The sequence below is a fragment of the Thunnus thynnus genome, chromosome 21, assembly GCF_963924715.1.
Source record: "Thunnus thynnus chromosome 21, fThuThy2.1, whole genome shotgun sequence".
Taxonomy (NCBI): Eukaryota; Metazoa; Chordata; class Actinopteri; order Scombriformes; family Scombridae; genus Thunnus; species Thunnus thynnus.
Window position 1 is genome coordinate 9,599,647 of NC_089537.1, and position 13,995 is coordinate 9,613,641.

At 40.0% G+C, this 13,995-nt stretch overlaps 1 protein-coding gene across 6 annotated transcripts in view; it reads right to left on the bottom strand.

Moving 5' to 3' along the window:
• The window catches only part of pou6f2 (POU class 6 homeobox 2), a 74,426-nt gene that overhangs the window by 49,175 nt on the left and 11,256 nt on the right, over positions 1 to 13,995 (bottom strand). For all 6 annotated transcript variants that reach the window (XM_067577478.1, XM_067577482.1, XM_067577477.1 and 3 more), the window contains one exon: positions 4,162 to 4,256. In XM_067577478.1, coding sequence (XP_067433579.1) covers positions 4,162 to 4,256 — 95 coding nt within the window. The remainder of the gene's footprint in view (positions 1 to 4,161; positions 4,257 to 13,995) is intronic.

Genomic DNA, 13,995 nt, shown 5'->3' on the forward strand with positions numbered 1-13,995 from the left:
AAGAAGAATCACTAATCTGAATATATTTTTATGTATAGATAATGTAGTGGATTACAGTTACATCTTTATCTATTTACAATACATGACCATTAATGCCAAATACCCAGTTACTGTATATGTCAAACTTGTTTGTAGAGCTGTTGATATTATACTGATATTAAGTGGGATATTTTCCAGTAGCAACATATGTACATATATCATAATTTGACACAAGTATGAAAAATCACATGAAATAATCAAACTGATGTTGAAAGCAATTAACTGCGCTCCACTTTTAAGCATTAAATGAGACCAAACTCTTGATATGTGTAAAATGAAAACTTCAATAACATTTTTTTTTTAAATTTTTAATAACAGGTTTCTCATAATCACTACTTCGGACACCAGAATCCCTCAGAAAGTCATGTATGTGCTGCAGCATACTTGTTTTACAGAGTAAGGGAATCACATTCAATCGATGAATATGTACATTATTTTATATCCTGGGACACTAAATTGAGACACACACAATAAAGCAGATGTCACCAAAGTGACTGTTTCACTAATCAGTGTGTTTTGATGAAGTTGTTTTGCAGCTGAATTCTGTGCTTTGCTGTGTCACAGACTTTCAGTCAAAACACACTGCCGTTGGTACTGACAGAGATCAAATCCAATCTTTGTGAAAGAGCAAAGAATTTTTCTTTCACAGAGATGCAGAGTGATTTATGTTTCATTCCATTGAACAAATCCCTGCTACCACAGAAATGTGCCTGAAACACACAGTGCTTTGGGGGGGAAAAAAAAAAAAAAAGTAGCAATACTTTACTCTTTTGATGAGGGATATAACACATCACTCTTGTCTCGTTCATGTATCCATTCATTCATATTAGTTAAAGTGGAATCTGTGCAGTCATACCCATAGAGGAAAAAGATATGTTATCAGAGGTATCGCTCTGAGATATTTTGCACAGTAGAAGATCTCTTCAAATGTTTTTTTCCGAGGAAGTGGGTTCGGAAATACACCAACACATTTGTCATTGAGAGCTTTGAGCCAGAAGTGGGACTGTTTGTACCATGGCTGAAATCTCCATGAATACACAGGGAATGACATCTTAAATTTCATTCATTCTGATAAAACCTTTTTGAAATTATGTCAGCGTTTGAGCATGTCAAACTGAATTTACACAGGAGGAAGGACACAGGAGATACTGAAGATGCTGCAAAATCCAACAAAATTATCGTTTAAACATAAAATTGAATTGTTTGAAATAAAATCACAAAAGTACATTGTCAGCTTGTGTTGTGTCCACAGTAAACCAGCCTTTAGACATTGCTAGGTAAGCCTGGCTGCACTGTGTTGACTCCTCCACTGTGACTTAAGTTCACAAGCCTTTAACTCCAATTGTCAGCTATCTGCTTCTGTTTTGCATGGTGTGTCTGCAGCTTGCACAGGATGCAGAGCGGGCTGACTGGTGCGAAGAGCCCACCATACTCCCGAGCCTGGTGCTTCTAGGTGACAGGCGTGTCACTGTGATAACCCTGCATGGTGCAGAACGCCTGCACCCGCTCCGACATACATGCGATCACAGTTTAAGAAGTACGAGGTCACATGGGTTTAAAGCCACAAAACGCACGGGGAGATCTCAAGGGGCGAAATATCTGCAGTGAAAGACAAACGAATACCTGTTTGCGTTTCTAAGCTGTTAAAAGAATAACAAACATGGAGAGGTGATTGCTGCTGGCAGGAGTAATCACACACACTGTATAGGATTCCTCTTTCTCAACATTTGCTTTGATACACAACAGCAGAGCATAACAAATGACAATATCTGACGCTTCTGAGAGCATTCAAAATGACATTTGCCATTAACTTTAAAAAATGAATTAATAATTTTGGAGCTCAAAGAATCCTCAAAGGACAATAACAAAGGCGACCCGTTTGTTAGCTGCTAGTGACATGTTTAATCTTGCATTTTAAACTCAACTTAATCTCGAATCGAAGCAGCGCATAATCAAAGACACTCTTTGAACATTTCATCTTTGAGTCAAACAAAATGAGATTGCCAGGCTTGACAGCAAAGACAGCCTCACATAGAAGGGAATAACATTAAAAGACAATTCTACAATTATCAGATGTAGCCCTGATTTATTTATCATTACAGGCAGCTTTGGAGAAGCAGGCAGCTGTTAAGCACACAGTCAGCTGACAAGAGAAAGCACTTTGGAGATTTTTTTTTTTTTTTTAAGCATGCAAGAACTCTTGGTCTTTAGGCTGTTTGTTGTGCCAGTTAAAGAGTGATTATGATCTTCATCTGAGGTGAGAACACCGTACATGCGTGCATCAAAATCTGAGATAAGAATAAATTTAGCGTGAACGTAATTAGCTCAACTCTACAGCCACACAACACGGTTTTGCTACAAGGATCCCCGGCATCACTCGTCGAGATTTACAGCAGCGGTTCACCTTCTGCCTTTCCTCTCCATAGGTGCTGTTGGAAAGCTGCTGTACAGTGCTTGGCAGGTCTGACAGCTGAGTGTTGAGAAGTGGTCTCCTAGGGGCCACACTGACGCATAGACTGGGTGTGTGTTGGGCTCTAGATGGGGAAGCAGCCCCACTCAGGACTGGATGTGGTACCCAGCCTCTCTGCCCATCAGGGGAGAATAGGCCCTTCTATCTGCTTGGCAGCTCTGGCACTGAGAAATTGCCCATAATCACCCAGATAGCAGACTTTTGTCATCCTAACTGTGAGTGGGAAACAGAAGGAAGGTGGATTCATGTTGGGTAAACTACCATCGGATAATGGTTGTTCGAACAATATCCGGCTCTGGAGCGAGAATCTATCAAAACATATTGATCCTGGAACAAGAGAATTGGGTATGGCATGTGGAGCGCCTTTGTTTCTGAAAAGTGTTAGCTTCACAGAGACTGTACTGACAGCATTAATATATTAGATGGTGACTGTTGAGAGCCGCCTGCTGAGGCTTAGACTCTAACTGCTGCCTGCCTGAGATGCTTTCCTTTTTGTGTTTATTTCTTATCTATTACCAGAACAGTGGCTTTGACCAGCATGGGTATCTATTATCAGAAAAGTGGTTTTAATTAAGATCATCCTTTATTTCCATCTGCAGCAGATTGACTCTTTCACTGGGGGATTTCTCACCTCACAAACCTACCCAAGTAAAATTGAATGGCTCTCCTTCTCTCATGTTTCCTCTTTTGTTTATCCTGATGAGGATTGACTGTCATTGAGTAACACTGAGTGCAGGGGAGAATGGCCTTATTAAAGAGGGTGGACGAAACCTGATACTGTGTCCGTGTGTGCGTGTGTGTGTGTGTGTTGAGCAGTGACATTGAGCAACACTAATGAGATAGATGTTCATTAAACATCGCCGAGCCACCAGGCCGATAAATCCAATCAGATAGGACAATGCCTGATTGAGCTATTAACACGGCTGCAGGCTCGAGCTCTTTACTCCCCTGCTTGTTTTGACAAGGCCTGTATTGTCACCTCATTAGTGCCACAGCTTAATTACATTTGAAGATGATTTGTGATGACAAAACACCTTACGACTTCACATTTTAGCTCAAAAATGATTCACGATGTAGCATTCAGTGAGGGTGTTCTATGTTTTGTTTCAAATGCACTAAAAGAATTGCACAACATATACTGATGATATTTTATAATAAGCTGAGAAGGCAGTGATCTTATTTTCATTATGCGTGATCACAAACCTTAACTGCGCTGGTTTATTTGTCAATCTTTCTGGTATACACAATTGAGTCCTGTATCTTTCAGTGTTTTCATTCTGCACATGTGGCACAAAGGTCAGGGAGGGAACTGGATGCAAAGCAGTGTGGTTGAAAAAAAGAGCAGCATGTCTAGTGGCGGAGAGAAAATAAAGAGGAAAACGACATTCTTTTTGCATCTGAAGAGCCTCTTCTACTTTTTTGTCAGTGTGCAGGAATTTTTTTCCCTATGAAATGGGAGCGATGCATCTGACTCCACGTCTTGAAAAGCCTCAATTCAAGGATTCGTATTTTTTTGGTGTAATGTTTTTCTTATGCCAGTTTCATGCAGCTCATTATGCCAACTCATGTACATTTGGGGTTATTGGGTGAGTTCATCTAACTATTAACATAATCGAGATGTTTTAAGTTTGGGTTAAGATCCTTTCACTCACCTGTGGACCCATTGGGTATCCTGGGTGAGACTGACCCAGCTGACTCTGTTCAGGACTGCTGCTGACGTCAGACTGGACCGAACCGTCACGGGCTCCTGAGAGAGCAAGAGGCAGAGATCCATGTACAAAAGTAGAGAAAGAGAGAGAGAGAGAGAGAGAGAGAGGGAGAGAGAAAAAAGATGTGAGAACACAAACAATCTATGCAGATAAACACACAACACAGACCACTCTGTGATATCACAACACAGAACGTCGTACGGAGCGGAGGAGGGCAGTTGGGAAAGGAGGGAATTTGTATTTAAGTGCTTTATCAATAACCGCTGTAGCACTGAATAAATTACCAACCAGCGGAGAGGCTCATTGATGGGGGATGATGTATACTGGCGGGTCCCCGATGGCCTAGATTACCGCTGAGAGATGGAGCTCAACCACAAACGCCGGGGCCATATTATTCAGCCATTTACATCACTGAGTATCACTCATCTAAACCCACTCCCTCCCTCCATTTGGAGCCTGCAGCTACGAGGCACAATTAGACCTGTTTGCTATGAGGGCAGAGTGGAGCAGAGCAGACAGGGACATGATAATAAGCTTGCTGATGGCTGCGGGGAAAATAAAGGACACCGACGATTGGATATCATAGCAATCCCTATCTCACAGAATCTCTCAGCAGCGCGCGGAGTGTGGACTGCTCTAAAAGGTCTGAAGGGCTGCTTTGACCCTCACACTTTGACCCCGATGATATTGAGGTCGCATGACGCCTCACTGTTGACACAAAGGCTTGCGGAGTGCAAAGACGAGCAAATCTCGCAGGAAGAACTGTCAGAAAAATTAAATGTTTCATAGATGCCTTTCACCAAAATGACTGTCATGAAGAAAAATACAGAGCCACCTGACTAAAAATCTCTTTATTTCATTATTTCTGAGTATTTGTTTAAGAGAGCAGAAAACTACAAGTTGAAGTAATTTAACGTGGGGAATTTAACTTAGACCTCACTAAAACAAGAATCTACCAAATCAAATACCTTTAAAAAGTAAAAAGATACTACAGCAACTTTCACAATGGCTTTGCAACAAAAAAATGTGAATTTTGTGAATTTTATAATTGTTTCCTCTAAACAAAATGGAAAAGAACTAAACAAGGCACAATACACAAAGCGAACCTTGAATTGATTTTCATGAAGAGACTTCAAAAAAGCAAGTTGAAAGGAGGTTGTAGTGGGTGTGTTGTTCAGAGGATGATTGTCTTTTGAATAAGTTGGTGAAGGTGAGAGCGTAGTTCTGCAGAAACCAAAAACTTGCAAAACTATGTGGCATTACCGACAAGGACCCCTGTTCTCCTACTGACAGGCTGTCAATACAGCGTGTAACATGTGCTCACTGATTCATCTCACAGCTCACTCAGGTGTGCCAATGACAACTTCAGGCCTTTTATTGATGCAAACTTGCCATGTTTTACGACATAAGCCTTAACTTGGGTGAAAGTAGCTGACTTTGATCAACCATCAAATGATAATCCAAGGTATTTAAGTTTTTGGAGACATCTTTATTCAGTTATATTTTTGGTGTTTGTTCTTTTTAAATTGCAGTTCTTCTTGCTTAGAGTAACTGGTCTCTTTACAGAAATCATTTCTACACACTGTAGTGTGCAGCTGAGTGTAAAACTGAATCATCATACTCTTATATTACTTGGTGACATAGAGCTGAAAAATGTTGTTTTGTTTCTGATAATGTTATAAATTATTAGTTTAAAAGGTCCAATTCAATCCTTAATCTTTGCAAGATTCTTGCTATGCTCCAGCAGTGCAAAACAAAGATTGGTGACGTGTGTCTTCATTATCTAAACAAGACAAAAGCAAAAATGAGTTTTAAATGTACTGTAGCGTTGTTAAGAAACTGCATATGTGCTACAAGAAGCTATTTTCTTCTGCTCACTCAAAAAAGCATGAGTAAACTTCCACTTTTTGATAATGATGTGTTAACTCTGATAATTAAAGTGCAGATGAATGCCTAGAACTCCTATTACCCATAGTTATTAAGTCAGTTTACAGGCAGAAATAAACTGACTTATTTATTTAACACAAATAGGATCATTTTACAAAAACGTTATGTGTTATCTCTGATTTAATAAGTATGACTCTGTTTTGAAAACCACTCACAAAAAGTGAATAAAATATCTTTTTTAAATGGACTGTCCTCTTCATACAACACCTCTTTCCCTGAATAAAGTGGATTTTGTACATAAAGTCAAGCCAGCCATGTGGAAATGCGTTTGAAGGCCATGCAACCTCGTTAAACCACACGATGTTGGCAATGAATTAAAAAAATATAATCACATTTCCACTGTAAGATCGAATATCTTAAATGGAATATTGCAGCTTTTAAATAAAGAATAAAGCCCTCATGCATTGTGTCTTTTTATTCACAGATGAATAGGTTTTTTTGTTGAACATACAGGGCATGCAGTGGTTTCTAGCCCTTTTATAAAAGCTTCATACAAAACGCACTATTGAATAGCCTTGCCAGCAAGATCTCATTGCCTGTCAAGTATATTTATGCATTACATTTTAAACTCCACTCCGCCAACTAAAATCATTTCATCTTTACATAAAATCCAAATAATTGGTGAATGGCATGACCTAACAAATGAACCTCAACCATTTGATGGTTGATGTGAAAGCCCAAGGGGAAGCCTGCTTTTCTAGCTGGTTTCTACCTCTGGCTGGCTGGGCCTGCTTCTCGATGAAGGTCCACATCCTCTCGCTTATCAACCTCACAACGCACTGGATATTTTGACAAGCCAGTCTCTTTTCACCAATTATTTCACCCATTATGGATCACGTTGTGCACAGCCCCACCCTGTGCGCTCAGTATCTGGAATTAAGATCAATCTGAACATACAGCAAAGACTTTGTAGCTGTATAAGGGTCCATATAAAGCTACTTATAAAGTACACTATCATCACAATCTGCTGTATAATTTCAATTTCATTTGGGAAGCTGGAGAGTAGATATTATGAGGCTATGAATTCTTTTACTGGATTTCATTAGAAGTATTGTCTCTGAGCAGTTAATTCTCACTTTGGTCGTTATTAAATTAATTTCTTTCTTGCAGACTTGAAACAGCCTGATTTTCATTTATAACAACTCAAACTTTCCCATCTGCTCAAAGGCAATTCTCCACATGCAGCTGCCACACTGGAATAACAATAACAAACCCAGCAGTGCTACTGGGTAACTTTTATGTCAGTGAATTATCTAATTATCATCAAAACAAAAGCCAATTATCTAAATTAAGATACTCAACTTATAATGAAGGAGCGAGGCTTTATAACATCATCAATAAGCCTCAGACAGTATGTCTCATGATTGCAGTTAAGATATTGGTTGTGAATAATACATTTTATCTGATAAACAGTGTAGGAGACTCACTGAATAACGATTCCTTGATGCCTTTCAATGCATCATTTCACAATAACTTATAAAGCTTCATCCCCTTGCAAATATCTGTAACGTTAACACATTTATCGCAGGGTAAAAAATCGATAATAAATAAATACACATGCACATCTTTCCCCGAAGGATTTGTGTAATTTCTTTAACTAAATTAAATAGCTGACAGGAGCGATACCCAGGGAGTCAATCTTCAATTCTTTTTTATTACTAGAATCTTTGTACATGTTTTGTGTTTATTTTCTTTTAAAAAAAAAATCTACTTATCCAATGTGAATGATTCTTAAATAGATTTCCAGATGGAGATTAATACTGCATACAGGAAAAAAAAAGAGAAAATACCTTGATCAAACCTTTACTAAAAAGAAAGTCCTTTGATGCCGTGATTATACGCAGGTCACACAATGGATAAAATTGAATGAATGGATGTATTGAAGTGAGGAGAGATGAAAGAAGAGGCCAAACGGATGAAAGAATAGGCGACACACATTCAACGTGGCTTTACATTTATCTGGGACATTCAAGAACACATCTCTGTTTGTGAATTTCCGGAGCACTTTAATTGCTGTTGTAACAATACAAGTGCCCTTACATCACATCTACATTCAGACTAACAAAAAACACTCTTCAGCCAATAAATCTACATGAAGGTATTTCATGGCCTTGATTGAAAGTAAGGTGATGAATTTAATTACATGAAACAATACTTTTTTTATTATTATTCATATACTGACATACATGGTGAGAATATCAGAGAAAATAGTTTTTAATGGAAGTGAAATAATTACATTTATTACAGAGCACAGAGCAAAATTGGACGGGACTTATGTCATGAAAATATTGCCAATATCCACCGCTATATAAATTCTTTTTTCATTGATCAGCAAAGTGGCCACTGGAGAGTGACTTTCAATGCCACACAAGGCAGAAGGCCTCTCTGTGCTGTGTGTGTGTGTGCGTGTGTGTGGGGTGGTTGAGGGGGGCAAAGAGCTATATTTATATGACTTCATTCGGCCTGTCTTAATGCAGGGTGCCCCAAGGACTACACCACAAAACAATTAGCCTGGATTTCATAAAGCAATCAGCATGCCACCTTGTCTAATGCAACCGCTTCATACATTGACAGTCTGAATAAAATGGGTGTTATTGAAAGCTTTGTGTTCATGTTAGCTTTCGCCTCAGTGCATTTATGAATCAATTTTTGCCCATAAAAGAAGCTGTAACACTTAAGCTATTTTAGTGGAAATGCATTATGTAAGTTGTCAAATGTACGAGAGAGGCCTGGTAACGATTCAGGCTATTCAGAATGAACAGCCAAGCCCCATTTTTATAATGGTCCTTTTGAAAATGTCTGTCTGAGTGCATGTGTTTGCTATTAAGATGTTGTCAATCATTTTCCCAATGAAATCTAATCCATGTGAAATGATTTCACATGTGAAGTCATTTAAAAAGACTGAAGATTATAAGTTAATCACATTCTTAACTGTTATAATGAATGGAATTATTGCAGTAGTAATAATTACAGTGCAAAAAAACAAACAAACAAAAAAAAAAACGCACAACAACAATATGATTTTCATCATCAAATGTGTGCTGCTGAAGCGTTAAGGTTGGGCCCAGATAAACAACTAGACACGTCATACACGAGGTTTAATTCCATCAATACACAGCCAATTGTCCCAAATTGTTTGACCATTGATTTTGGTAATACCACTTGGAAAGTTGATGTAGCACTGGAGAGAGATGAGAGACAGCAAACGCAGCGAGAAAGATGATTTCACTTTCATTTTTCTCTCAAAAGCAGCATGGAATAAAGTCCAAAGAGTAGTGTTACACACGAGGTGGACTGCTGTATAGAAGAGTACAGCCTATAATATGCAGTGTGAGCTTTACAGCGATTTACTTAACTCCTTGTAGAATGCAAGAGATCCAAAATCACCTGTGATTTAGCTCAGTGTTTCATTACTCGCACCAAAGCCCTCAACAATAACACAGAGCATAATCTGCAGCCAATAACTCCAGGTGCTCTTAGTCAGATGGCTCCCTCTGGACCTGCCGGGAAGTAATACTCTGTTTAGAGGCTGGGGTGGGGAAGCTGCTAGGGATAGGTCAATAGTGTTTCTGGGGATAGAAAATCACCAGAGACTGACTTTTGAGTGGCTGCCTGTAACACTATTAGCTACATTATGGCTACTGCCACTGCTAGGAGAGCTGTCATTTCCTTAATTAAGAGCCCTGTGCAGGGCAAGAGGGAGAAGAGGCCACAGCAATCTCTCCGGGCCTCCAACATTAAAGCCTGATTCCTCATCTCGCAAGGGCGTAGACCTTACAGCGGAGAAAAAAATCTAACTCATTCATTATTCTGGCACAAAGTGGAATTATGGAGTTAAGGAATTACATAGGAGGTGGTGCTGTGGAGTGTGCCGAACAGAAAGGATTTTACACCTCAGCAGTTCTGTGACTGCCTCTGAGGTGATTGTTAAGCCACAAGCAGAGGACGGGATGGGGGGGTGGGGGGGAGGGGGGGAAGGACAGGCAGAGAGGACATGGTTATGATGGGGTAATAGATGTCTTCACTGACAGGAGGTTTTAAATGTAAACAACTGAAAATAGTACACTTCAGGTTGTAGAAGTAAGCTGTTTCTGATGAACGGACGGAGAATCTGCATGTAAACGATGCTCGTAGCAGTAAGGGGCCCGTGCTCCAACACTTATGCTCTCACTCGTGGCCACAGGTCTTCACCAAAAGGCTCTCTGACATGAGAGTGCTCTGCTCCAGCTCTTACCTGTCTCTCCCTTGATGCTGTAGTGGAGATGGAAGCAGAACACGCACAAGAGGGACCAGAGGGAGGTAAATTGGTGAGAAGAGGCAATGCCCATTTCAAAGGTCAAGAAGGAGAGATGGTGTGATGGAGAGAGGAAGATGGAGAAGGGAAGAGGAACGGAGGAGGGAGGGGAGAAGAGGGCTTTTGTGTTGCATCCTCACGGGGGACTTGGGACACTTTGCACATGAGCACATCTGTTATGGAGCGCCCTCCTCATTCCCAAAGCAATATCAACCTGATTAGCTCAGGGTTGAAAGAGGCAAATAACAATCCAAATTATTCTTCATCCTTTTACGGCCATCAGTGAAGGCGGGACGGTGAGATGAAGACTAGCTTTAGAGAGCTGTAAGCCTTTTAGGAGATGGCTGCTTCACAATTGCTCCTCCTCCTGAATTACTTAAATGATATTTGCTGTAAATAGGATTCTGCTGCCTGCAGCCGACAACCCTGCGCCTCTCACTCTGTCATACATCTCTACTTTGTCTGTATATAAACCCAAGGCTCTTACGACAAGAGCTGAATTAATCAATTAGCTGATAAAAAAAAAAAAACAAGTTCATTTTCAAGCAAAATTGCCAAACATTATCTGGTACCAGCCTTCTGATGTGAGGATTTTTTTTTTATCATTGTCAACTGAATATCTTTTTGAGTTTTGGACGGTCGGACAAAACAAGACAACTGAAGATGTCACCCTGGGCTCCAGGAAACAGTGATTGAATTTTCACTGTTTTCTAATGTTTTGATGAATCGATGATGAAAATAAGTTTAGGTTTACGCTCTATTTAAGACTTCAACAAAAGACAAAAAGAACAAAATCAAATTGCACAAAGTTATAAGCTGAAAATGACTAGTGCTGAAAGGATTAGTCAATCAGAAGAAAAGTAATCAACAACAATTTTGACAATTGCTTAATGGTTGTAAATTATTTATTAAGCAGAAATGCCAAACATTTGCAGGTTTCAGCTTCTCAAACAGGATGATTTACTGATTGTTTTATGTCATTGTAAATGTATTATCTTTTAGTTTTGGACTGTTACTCAGATAAAAACAAGCAATGTGAAGGTTATTACCCAGGGCTCTGTAAAGTTGTGAATGGCCTTTTTTCACAATTTTATAGAAGGAACAATTAACTGATTAATTATGAAACCAGAATTGACAGAATATAATTGATGATAATGTTGTATCATTAGGAATGAGTCTCATCAAACTGGAACAACAATAAAAATGTGTGTCCTTTTTTGTCCATCATGCGTTGGCCAAGTGCAGGACATTCAGAAGAAGCCAGTGGGGTGTGAGGGCAGTCCATCGTGGTGTGTGTGTGTGTGTGTGTGTGTGTGTGTGTGTGTGTGTGGTGGGCTAGACACCCACATGTCATGCCTGACACATCAGCCTGGGCCCCCCAGGCTATCCGGGACTAATGCTGCCTATGTCCCACTTTCTACCCCTTGCCCCTCAAAGCCTCCTCCCCCCCCACCCCCTCCTCACCCGTTCCTTCTGTCATAGAGGTATAATAACAATGAATCACACCGGCACTGCAGCACAGGCTCAATCACTATAGGATAACATCAGGTGATACAGGCTGCACAAGAGTATATCTTACCTCCACTGAACCTGAGCTAAATGGAGTTTATCTAGAAATGAGTTTATCTGGAAAAAGTCCTGTATTAGTTGTAACTGTATTCCCCTCTTGCGGTGATATTTACAGAACTGAGTGGGTACAGGTGGAAACAAGCAAATAATCATGTACCCCACCCCACCTCTCCCCTCCCAGCACATTATTCTGGTGGAGCAGACAAATAGTGGAGGGAGGGATGTCAGGAAATAGTATTGCTTTGAAGCCCATAACTCTATTCTGGAGAAAAGAAGCATCACAGTGTTATTCCACATCCTCAGCTATATCTCCACTGCCCTATACTACCCCCCCCCCCCTCCCCTCGCCCGCCCACACCCCTGCCTCATCCACCATACACCCACTTCTCCTGCCTCAATCTTTGGTTTCAAAGGAAGCGAATCAGCCAGAAGGACAGAAGGTTATGCATTAGTACTGGTCATTGCTCAAAGAGCAAGCGTTATAAATAATAAAGGCTTGTGAAGGACACAAGGGCTGTGGGATGCATCTCTGGTTCACGCCACACAAGTCAAAGACAAGACTGTAATTTCTATTCCCGAAAATGTGACCCTTGCAGCTTCAATTACATCTCAACAACACCAACCGTGTCCGTGCCAGGAGATGTGATGCCTCTTTGTTAGCTCTACATGAAAGGCTTATTGATATTGGTTATGGAGCGCATGCTACACAACATGTACGTTTTTAAAAAAAAAAATGATTTCCCAACTTAAAGGAAGTGTATGACTAAAATAAAACGCATATTGAAATTCAATTTATTTTCTCCACAGCTGTCCGTCTACAGAACTTGAAACACGCTTTTGTTTGGAATACTTTCTAGTCAAGACAAAAACAATCTTCTTAATATACAAACAATGGGGAGAATTATATTGTCAGTTATTTTGAAGTTCTCTGTGTTGCTCAAAGTCATTTCTGTATAACCAAGCATCCGTGAAACCTGATGACCTTTGCTGCTGTTTGCATCAAAAACAAGAAGTCCGCCTTGTGCTCATCCTCCCTCCCTGTCCTCAATGCCACGCAGTGATTGTGTTGCTGTAGCCATGGGCACTGCGGGCACATTAGCAAATGTATTACACCTGCTTTATAGGCATGCATTAAGCTTGTTTTCAAGTGTGCGCAGACAGCTGAAATCCCCATAATGAGATCCACCTCCTGGGGAGAGACTTGTTCCCCCTTCGGTCTCCTTTATCCACTCTTATTTACTCAGCATGGCTCATTCAGCACTGGGTTTGTGCCACTTTATTACTTAACCTCACCACACAACATTACAAGGCTCTTTGCATCAGCAAGCAGCCTATCCCACCATGCATCCTGCTCACTAAGCTGATTACACAAAAATAATAAGAACTCGTGCCTCCAGCAGTGTGTGTGTGTGCGTGTCTCTTTGCGTGTCTACGTGTGTATGAATTTGCAAAAGGCAAAAGAAAATTCTGAACGAAAGAGAGAAGGTTTGTCCCAGGTGTATATTATATACTAATATTTTAAAGTGAGCACTAAGCACTTACCTTCATACTGCTTTGGCTTTTAATATACAAGAAATTAAAGTACTTTACTGTTTTGCACCTGGACATAATACAAGACTTACACCAGAGGACGTCAAAGTGGAACTTATTAAAAAAATGAACTAATGTAAAAACTTTAAAGCAAACTGTTTGTCAAAAGGTGAAATACTTTGTTTTTAGTTGCTGTTTTTTGAGATGTTCTTGGAAATATCTCACCAACATCCACTAATAGTTTTATTTTTCAAGTTCTCAGCAGCTCCATCTTTTTGTATGTGGGGAAAACAAAGTGTCCATCAACAAAACAATCAAAACACTGGACACAAAAACATTTAAAGAAAAGTATAGTAACGTTGTTGATGACAAATCTCCACGTACTGTCCAAACCAAAGACTGTCCTGTGTGGGTGGCACGCTGAATACTCTGGATTA